This window comes from Corticium candelabrum, chromosome 6 (assembly GCF_963422355.1).
Source record: "Corticium candelabrum chromosome 6, ooCorCand1.1, whole genome shotgun sequence".
In the NCBI taxonomy this organism is placed as follows: domain Eukaryota; kingdom Metazoa; phylum Porifera; class Homoscleromorpha; order Homosclerophorida; family Plakinidae; genus Corticium; species Corticium candelabrum.
In genome coordinates this window covers 8,337,634-8,348,317 of record NC_085090.1, presented here as the reverse complement: position 1 = coordinate 8,348,317, position 10,684 = coordinate 8,337,634, and the positions used below count along the sequence as shown (strand labels likewise).

Here is a 10,684-nt window from a genome sequence, read left to right as displayed (position 1 = left end):
TTGTCACTGCTTATCTTGCATATGCATTGGATGTCCACAAATAATCATGAGTCATCTGACTCTTGTTAGAACTATAATTATAATAACGTCCAAACATTGTGGTCAGATCTATAATTTGTGACTTGTAATAGACAACTTCCATTGTGTATGTGCAACAGCGGCAGTCGCTATTTCTTTTCTCACAGGATGCAGATCAGCATCTATACACATGATGCAGTCAAAACGTAGACAACAGCTATTGAATTAAAAGAGAATTTATTTAATTCGCTAACATACCACAATGTATATTAAGTTCAAGACATGAGCACAAGCAGACTGTTTGATGAGGTACCGTATTTCTCCAAATAATTCGTTCCTGATTAATTCCCTGCCTGTCTAATTCCCTTAGTATACACCCACTGTGAATGTAATTACCTCTCCTGAATAGTAATAATATTATTAATAATATTATTAATAATAATACTAATAGTAATACAGTGCTTCTTGGATCCAGTCGGATCATGCGTAAAGTCATGTCTTCTGTCTAGACAGCCATGATGGTCTAAGCACCTCTGAGGCAGGGTTGCTTTCGGTGCTTACCAGTGACCTTATGAATCAGACTGATCTGGTTGAGCACAACATAATAATAATCAAATATAATCAAATATATCATTCATCATTCATTCATTCAATAATAACAATAACAATAATAATAATAATAATATTTTGATTCATACCGCTACAGGTACAGTGCCCTAGGCAAGACAAGATACATAAGCGTAACAAGTAAAAATAGATAGCCATGCATAGAAGAGTAAACATAAAAGAATAAATAGAAGAATAATCAGACATAAATTAAGGTTTAATCTAGCTCTTGAAGTCCATGTAGGACAACACCATGACTCTTTTCCTTGTCTCATTGTCCACTGATTGCCACAGATTACCTTGAGTATTCAGAATGAACCCACTCTCTACGTCATTATGAACTGATCTTCACAAGAAGGAGAGCTGGCTGGCAAGCAATAGATGTGGAGCTTCCCTGATAGGTTTGCCAAGAGTTTCCCCGCAATTCCCCATTCCTTGCACAGCATGGGATTGGTTAAGAAGTTCTTTAATTAAGTGTTGTGGCAACACAAGCCAGAAATGAATGTATGACTTGAGATGCTGTTTTCCAGCCAAACCGTGACAACATTAGTAAGGAGAAAGAAGACTCTATTGGTGAACCAAGACAAAAGAAACAGAGACTAGAGTCCAAACAGGTTCACAAAGACACTGCACACAAAGACACTGCACACAAAGACAATGCACATGTTTCTGAGGACACAGATTCCTTCAAAAAGACGAAAGCAGCCTGCAACGCCCAAATGGTACAAGACAAGGTACAAAACAAGCCTTTCTTAAAACTCAAATTCTAATTTCTAGTGCATGTACTGACCAACCATACGTGCATCAAATAAGCAGGATACCATTCTCACAATAAAATTACTACCAGTACATAGATAAATGCACAATTTATAGTTTAGTAGGACTCTTGACCCAAAGACTGCAAAACAGTTATGACAAGTTACAAACTAGAACTAACTGTTCAATGTTTATAAACATAACTTACAGAGAGTTACGACAACCAATTTAACAGACAAGTTTGCCAAATATTTCCAATGTGATACACCCATACGTATACGTTTGCTTTAAAGTGTGAAGTACATACAAATCATTATACATCTATTTTAGTGCTCTAAAAAGGAGAGAAACTGCAGCCATTGCCTATTATATACACGTAAGCAATTTTGGCACAAACAGAAAAGAATGCCAATCTCAACAAAGTACAACAATAGATATACAATGAACACTGCCACTCAGCCAATGATATATATCACGACAAACATATATCATGAGAATTCTAAAGGCAATTCAGACTGTACAAAAAAATTAAGCTGCCAATGAAAGCCATTCTAACAGCATTTAAGTTCCATGTAACATTTAAGTATTACGTATGCCGTTACCCCTGACTTTGGCCAAGTCTCTAAGATTTTCCTGCCTTTAGAAGAACCAGTTGGCACCTGTCTGATAGGCCTTCTGTTAGACTTCTCCCCTGTACAAATACTCTATTTCAACTTCCTTACACCATTAGACACACACACACACACACACACACACACACACACACACACACACACACACACACACACACACACACACACACACACACACACACAGTATACTAATTATGTAACTCAGTTACTGTCATTCATGTCACCAACCATATAACAACCAATGCCTAGTTTGAAATATAATGCCAGTTGGCAAAATGCATATCCAATGTATACACCTATAAGTGTCACAACACAATGACTGATACCATCAACTTAACTAAGAGTCATTAACTTAAGTCAAATTAATTAACATAATTTGATTTAAACCAATGTTAGCTCTAAATATAGATTACCTCAATAATAGCTGTGTGACAACCAGCAGTGTTATCAATATGTCGTCATCATCATCATCATATTCTATGCATTAGTAATTAGCATGTTGTTTACATTAAATGATCCGATTAGTAATGATTATTAGAGTACATTATTTTGTGTACGTGTTTATCCAACTAGATAATGCTTAGTAAATATTGTGTACACACACATATCATATGCTGTTATTTTAATTGTATAAAAATGAAAATTTGCTTAACTGCGAAGAATAGTAATTATAAATGACTTTACCTGTCGTCTAATTTATTGAAATTGATTTGTGCCGAGAAAACCACGTTCAGCGGACGACAAAAACTGAGGCCCCCTTTTAATAAACGGCGCAGGTTACTGCTTGAAAGGTGCGCAAAAAGACAGCAGTTCGTTTATGTCAAAATCGCGGTTGCAAGATGTCCATTGACTGCCGAGCCTCGTACTACCAGACCACTGCAAACCGCGAGGAAGTGCATACGGGAACAGCTAAAGCCACACCCAACGGGGCCCAAAAAAAAATTCGCACGACATCAATCAGCCGACGAAACGACATCAACCAGCCGACGAATTGACATCAATGAGCCGACGAATCGACATCAACGAGCCGACGAATCGACATCAACGAGCCGACGAATCGACATCAATGAGCCGACGAAACGACTTTTGACACACATGGCGCGCCATAGTTGGGGCTTCAACCGTGTTTCCCACTGGTGTTTTTCTGTAGTCGTTTACTTAGTAATCGCCAACAGCAACTCTGTCAAACAATAGGCGTATGCTCACGTGGAACCAGCTTCAGATGCAGAGCCATAATTGTACCAGACCCTCTCGCGCTGTCGTGCCTTGCTCCGTATGTCACGACTATACGGGAACCGGTGTCCCATTTAAAACTATCCGGGTCTAAAGTATTCTACCCGGATAGTCACTATCCGGGGGGGATAAGTACTTCGTCCTAGGCGACTTAGCCTCGTACCCAGGCCCTCTTGAGCGCCCGGAGAAGAGACGTTGTATTCGCATGCGCGCATAAATTAGAAGCAAAATCGACGTAATGCATGCACGCATGCACGCATGCGGAACTGACGTTGTCTAGAATCTCGAGCTGATAGTGTCGCGCAAATATGACAGCGAGCAGCTTAGCTTCCGTACGTACGTACGGCTACAAGGGCGATCGATTGGGCTCTCCCAGAAGAGTCTCTTCCAACGAGCAGCAGAGTTGGTAGAGTTGGCTCTTTCGACTCTAGCGGCAGAACTGTAGAAGTTGGAAGAACGTACGGCGAGCCTCTTCTGGAAGAGGCTGGAAGAGCCCAATCGAACGCGCATCAGGTGATGTTCTTTGTCCGCTTTTTTCGACTTAGATACCAGTCCTGGCTGTCATGTGCCTGCACCCTCAATTTTCTGCTACAGCTCGAATGAACGGAGTAAGGTCTGTGTGGAAGACCGTCTTTCGTACAAATAGAAATTCCCAAAATAAGCTGCAACTTCTGCTGCAGTCCTTCTTGCTAAGCAAACACTGTAAACAGCCTGACTGCAGTACAACTAGACAGCGAACTCGACACTGCGACAAAACAAGGTCTAGAATCGTCTAGTTGGATCACTTGACCTTGGGTCTAGATCTACAGCTTCATCCACGCACGGAAGCTGTTTCGCTGTCTGTTCAACAGTTGCACGCGACACTATCGGCTCGAGACTCTAAACAACGTCGGTTCCGCATGCGTGCTTACGTTACCACGATTTCCTTCTAATTTGTGCACGCATGCGAATACAACGTGTACCAGGCCCTCTTCTCTGGGCGCGCAAGAGGCCTAGGTACGAGGCTAGGCTAAGCTTCGGCCTCCCAGACCCGTGTAGCGCCGATTCAAAATCGTCCTCCTGCAAGCAAGGAAGTTGATGAGATGATGGAAATGCTGATCATACATCAAGTAATTCATTGACTTATGTGTCTGTTTGTGTGTCTATCCATCTGTCTGTTTGTCTGTCCATCAGTTTGTCTACTTGTTTGTCCATCCATTCATCTGTGTGTGTGTGTGTGTGTGTGTGTGTGTGTGTGTGTGTGTGTGTTTGTGTTTGTGTGTGTGTGTGTGTGTGTGTGTGTGTGTGTGTGCGTGTGTGTTGATCTGTCTGTCTGTCTGTGTGTCAATCTATTGATCTGTCTGTCTGTGTCTGTCCAGCTGTCTGTCTTTCTGTCTGTCTATCCATCCATCTATCCAGCTGTTTGTCTGTGTGTTTGTTCATTTGTCTGTCTGTGTGTCCATCCATCTGCCTGCCTGTCTGTTTGTGTGCCAAACACTACAAAGTCTAACACTACACTTCGCGTAGCACACAGACACCCAAACATATTAGACAGAGAGAGCAAGCTTTACATTTAGTAGAATGGCTTCTTGACTATTTGTTTATTTGCGTGTAGTGTTAGAACAGTTGTACATATTCAAATATGTTTTGTGTTTGTGTATTGATGTAGTTACTTATTTTGTAGAACCTCACAAGAGTGAATGGCTCAAACTAGTGGCCAAGTCACTAACTGGTGAAGCTGTTGAATTGACAGCAAAATCATCTGATACTGTTGCCATCTTGAAGCAGCAATTGCAAACCAAGAATGACCCATCATCATGGGATCAACTGCTTGTTTTTAAGAAGCAACTACACAATGAGCAAACGTTGGCTGATGCAGGAGTAACTGATGGAACAATACTGAACGTCGTTCTTTGTCCTCGTCAGTCGATCTTCTTACTAAACAGATTCTAGTATCCAAATTGTAATGATGGTATTGTTGTAGGTGGTGTGACAGGCATGGGAGCTGATGCGGCTGAGTTATTTGTTCGAGCTTTATCACAAGGAAAAGTCGAAGTAAGTCGAGTGAAGATTGTCATTGCTGGTAGAGACAGAACAGGCAAGACGTCATTTAAACGATCTTTGCTCAAACTGAAGTTTCAGATAATTGAACCGAGCACACCTGTGGCAGTGGCAGAGTTAGCAGTGCGTGAAGCATCAAACTGGAAGCTTTTGAGTGACAAGGACGAAGAATTTTTAGACAAACAAATAGCTAGAGCAGCAGTTGATGTACCGACTGTTTCAAGTGCAATGTGTCTGCATGGTAGTCAAGATGACAACAAATATGACAATGACAAAACAGATTATGCAGATCATCACAGTGAGGTTGAGCTTAGCTTGTCAGTTGATAGAGAATCTACATCAACTGATACTAGAGAAAGCAGCAACAACACAGACAAAGTTGGTGAAGTCAATGCTAGAGAAAGCAGCAGTGACACAGACAAACTTGATGAAGCAACAGTTCTAACTGGAGGGATAGCTCGTGCTATTACAGATTTCCAAAGTGATCCTGACCTCTTAAAGCAGGAAGATTCAAAAGTTCACATTGCCATTTGGGATTTGGGAGGTCAGGAGCCACTTCTTCCTGGTCAAGGAGAAGCCATCACACCAGGATGTGTCGTTTGTGTTGTATTTAATGCATCCGAGTTTCTAGGTGACTCTGCCAAGTCTTTCTATTGTCCTTCTGCTGACTCAAAACCAATTCCAATCGACAACCACTAGTTAGAGACGAACTATTGAAGGTCTTCTCTCTGGTCTTCACAACGGCAAGTCAAAGGGATGTGCATCACCAGTAATGTTGTTGATTGGAACACACATCAATGCATGATGCCGATGAAGAAATGATCAAGAAGCAGAATGAATTTCCGTCTAAAATGTTTTGTAATAAAGCATTTCAGAAGCTCATCCTTCGACCATCTAACCAGGCTAATGATTGGTTTTTTCGTGTCGAGAATTTGGTGTCTGATCCTGACAGTGCAAGTGAGGATGCAGGCGTGAGTGCAGTGAAGCAAGTCATTGAAGAGACGGCACGTGATATGTCCCCTAAACCTCTGATACCAGCCACTTGGTCAGTTCTAGAGAAGATTCTTGATTCTTTAGAAATCAAGTTGGGCACTGCTCTTTCCAATGTCAATGTTATCATGCGTTTTGCCCGTCGATTGTGTCGAATGTCAGAAGAGAAAGAAGTTCGTCTTGCTCTGACATATTTAGATGAAGCCGGATCTGTAATTTATCCTCAGAAAAGTGAGAAGCTGAAGAACACAGTCGTCACCAAACCAAGCTGGATTTTCAAGGTTTTCTCAGTTGTGGCATCTGTCACTACTTGGCCTCCTCCCTCACTGATTGAAGATTGGAATCGAGTTCGGCAAGTAGGAATTGCTTCTTGGGAACTCATTGATCATCGTCTGAAAGAAGCAGGAGTGAAGTCAGCAGAGTATAAAACAGAATACTTTGTTCCATGTTTGCTAGAAGTCGAGTCAAAAGGTCCATTTGCAGCTGTTGATTTGGTTGCTTCTCGGCCAATGTCACTTATCATTTTGTCTCACAAAATTGAGTTTATTCCTGAGCAGTTGCATTTTAGACTGATGACGTGTTGCATTGAGAAATATCCTGATGAACCGATGTTGACACGTAATAAGTGTGTATATCGAGTTGAGAAAGATGTCAAGTTGGAAGTGATTTATCACTTGAAGAAATATATCATTGTCATTATTGACACACAACGGCCACTTCATGAAATTGCATGTCTGTATACAGACATCCGTCTGTTCATCACTAAAAAGCTGCATGAAGTGAAGACACCAGGGTTGTCTCGTTTTCAGTTTTCATTGAATATTCAACATCCCGGACCAGCCATTCCTGTTGATGTGAACAAGTTGGTATGTATAAACAAGTATATACCAAGTGAGGACACAACATTGAGAAGAAACAAAAGCAGGGTCGATGTCAATCTGGATCACAATGAGAGAGCTGCATTAGACTGTTGGTTTTATGAAGAGAAAGATGATGTAAGCTTACCAGGAAAGACACAACAACAGTCACTGACATTACGAACCATGCACCAGCAAATGTACAGCCAGTGATATTGTGAAAGTTGCTAAGAAAATTTGTCATTGTTGGAAAGAACTTGTGTTGAATTTGTCAGCTTTCATAGACAAGACAGAGATGATTGAAAATGATATCAGAGATAATTGCAACAGACAAGCTGTAAAGTCTTTGCATATGTGGACTAATGAATTTGGTGACGAAGCCAACCAGGCAGCAATGATCAGGGCAATGCGTAGCATTGGTTGCAGATCTCAGGCTGAAGGTGTTTCTAGTACCAGTTTGGTGCAGCATGTCTGCCCACACAAATGACTGTGTTGTTCTCACTCGTAGGCAGAAAGTACTTTTAAAATGAATTGAACATTAACTTAACTTTTTTATTTTATGTATTTCATTAGCTGTTACAATAGCTGGAACGTATACTGTAAAATCATACAATCAATGTGCATCATCTTTCTGCAAAAGTGTTCACTTTGGGAAGAAAATGTTTACTTTATACTGGTATGTTACGTTGGTAGATGCCTATTAATTAAATAAGTGCATCAGCATATGATTACGTCATGGCGTCGTCGTTTAAGTCCTTGCAACACGTGTCCAGGGCTTGGAAGTAAAATTATGAAGTGTGTCCGACCTAGTGCGCTAAATCTAAGACTTGTACTGTAGTAACTAACACGTCTCATGATTCTGAAAACAGAAATCTCTGAATATCGAAGGACTCGAATATTTGTGTGCGCAGCACGATGCAATCGCCTAGTAAACACGTAAACCGGAAGCATACGTTTACAGGCGACTGGCAAGAGTGCCAAGTGGTGCGGCCGACGCCCCTGATACCGCTACGTATACGGCGTCGTACTTGGGGAGGCCATGCGTGACCTTCCAAACATCTAGAGTAAGTGCGGCTTCCTAAAACACAATTAAGGTCTCGTAAAAGTTAGACCCTAGCTAGCAGCTGGCTTCAAATTTGGAGTCTAAGCGACGCTCTTGATATCTGCCAAGATAGTGTTTTGTACAACGCAACGCGTCTTGTTGCTTACAAACAAACTTGTGACTTATGATGCTTACTCATAAAAACATTAGCGGTCACATCATTCCCGCCACACGCAAGATTTGCATCCGGGAACAATCAAATTAGGAAAGGGCGCATGTTTAAAGTAAGTAAGGGTCTGCATTGTCCGTGGCCCCGGTATTGGCTTCTAGACAATAGACTGAGTCTCGTAAAGTTTAAACCCAATCAGCTGATCCACAGGCGGCCAAGGCTTCGGTCACCAGGGACCGCAAAAGCTTCAAACTGTTGTAGCCACACTTAGTTTGTATAAATCAATATCAATTAGATTAACCCGTCGTTTTGTAGATACTTTGTAACGGAAGCTCGTGCAATGGCTTCGGAGTCTCCAGACAGAGAACTTTCACAGCTCGATCATTACTGCAACAAAGATTCTATAAGCGACCAGGTTACGGGCCGCAATTGGTGCCAGCCTGGCCTCACGACACCAGCTATGCGCTAGCGTTCAGCGACGCCACTGGTATGTACTTACCTCTTCCAATCATTTCAGTGTCGTGAAGCAATTAGATAGGAAGCCGTTGACGTGAAGTTTGCGTGCATACATGCACGTATGGCGTTGAGAATCGGACTGTGACATGCAAATATCAAATCAACCGTGAAACGTGAGTGTAGCGAGAGCACTAATTTTCATTAATCAATCGCCTGCAGCAGTTGAACTAGTGAAGAACGAAAAGCATTTGTAGACTTGCATGGTATATACGAAGTTGCCATAAGAAATTATGCATCATGGACATTAACGTTTATAGCTAATAAGTCTTTAACAAAGTTACCGTTCGAACGCCAACATTGTTGCGTATCGTGTAGCCAGTGCAGGCAAACCAGTTTCATCTAACTGGTAGATTAGATCGTGTGCGACATACACTGCGTGTATGCACATGCACATGTCTAGAGAAATGCATGGCTATACAGACACGTTTTGATAAGTTTTATGATTAATTAGGGACGTTCTTTCTTTATTAGCTAGCAACGCACTCTTGCTTTGCTAATTAAGTTAGATGCACAACAAACTTTCTCTTGTGCAATTCACGACTTCATACATCGTTCAACCCTTTTGCCACACGCCCAAGATACAGAGTGCCATGTAGACTAATGCTATAGAAAACAACTTGCTTTCTAACTCTTGCACATTGCCTACCATGCAGTTTGCAAAGCATGCAGTCATACAGAATCGAATAATGAACTCTAGAGAGCTATAGAAGCAATAGAAGGCCTCAAGAATACGGTAACAATTCGAAATTTATTGTTCTTTGCTCGACTTGTTAATTAATTAAAGTATCTTTCAGGTCTTCTATTGCTTCTGTAGTTATAGATTCTATTGTCCGAATCAGTACGACTATACTTTGCAAGCTGCATGGTATGCAGTGTGCATGGGTTGGAAAGCAAGTTGTTCTTTAGCATTAGTCTGCATGGCAGTCTATATCCTGGGCGTGTTGCAAAAAGGGTTGAATGATAATTCACGGAGTCGTGCCTGATACAAGAACAAGAGGAAGTTTGTTGTGCGTATTATTGCTTGTTTTCGTTCACGCACAAGGCGCGTGCGGTCGTTTGTGGGTCTTCTGCATGGAAGCAAGTACGTATACCAGTCACTATATTTCTTGTGAAATGAGAGCAAACTATCGAACGTCTCATAAGATCTAGTTTTTGTGTAATTTTAATGTGCAAGAAAACTGTGTATGTTTGTAATGATTTGAAGTAAGGTCTGAAACGAAGTACGATAATCTTATCTAGTTATGGTATACACACATGCAGCTGTCTTGTAAGTTTATGGGGCGGGTAATTTGACATAATGAAGCATAGCGAATCAATAGAACGAATGTTGACGGTTTTCTTTTTAATTAATGTATAGAGATGACAGCTATATGCTATACTGTCTGGTTTCTCTAGAATTTGTGGAACTACAAACTACCGGCTAGAGATGCAGCAGATATATACAGTATGTATTCGGTCGCTATTTATCGCTTACTGTGACAAGAAGGTGTGTCACGAAGTGCACGGGCTGTCATCAGAATGAAAGAGGAGAACGATGAAAGATGCATGCATGTCAATTAACTAACGGAAGTAGAGTGTATACGTGAATCTCAACAAGAGCAACTTCGCAAATTAGGACACGGGAAATCCACTTGTAGAGATCAAATTCCGAAACCAACCCGTCTAATTAGCGAAGCTAGCAACTTCTGTTTTGAATCGTTTTGCGGCCATTCAAAAGATGAGAGAGTGTCCACGTTTGGCTTCATGTACAACACTGTTAATACTATACGTATCTGTAAGAGGCACAAAGACACGATTGCTGCATGCTCATAATTTTGAGGAAATG

The 10,684-nt window shown here is 41.2% G+C and overlaps 1 protein-coding gene and 1 long non-coding RNA gene across 2 annotated transcripts; one reads left to right on the top strand and one right to left on the bottom strand.

Moving 5' to 3' along the window:
• Positions 1–1,838: 1,838 nt before the first annotated feature.
• On the bottom strand, positions 1,839–2,817 carry LOC134181360 (uncharacterized). Its single transcript, XR_009970140.1, has 3 exons — positions 2,697–2,817; positions 2,241–2,308; positions 1,839–2,071 (listed from the first exon to the last, which is right to left on the bottom strand). It is a non-coding gene; the product is annotated as an uncharacterized LOC134181360 (long non-coding RNA).
• Positions 2,818–6,311: 3,494 nt separating this feature from the next.
• On the top strand, positions 6,312–7,406 carry LOC134181636 (uncharacterized). The gene has a single exon (XM_062648903.1). The coding sequence runs from the start codon at positions 6,404–6,406 to the stop codon at positions 7,343–7,345; it is 942 nt and encodes a 313-aa protein (XP_062504887.1). The 5' UTR covers positions 6,312–6,403; the 3' UTR covers positions 7,346–7,406.
• Positions 7,407–10,684: the final 3,278 nt, after the last annotated feature.

Excerpts from the sequence above, each read along its gene's own strand:
- LOC134181636 (XM_062648903.1), top strand. The coding sequence starts at position 6,404 with ATGCGTTTTGCCCGTCGATTGTGTCGAATGTCAGAAGAGAAAGAAGTT.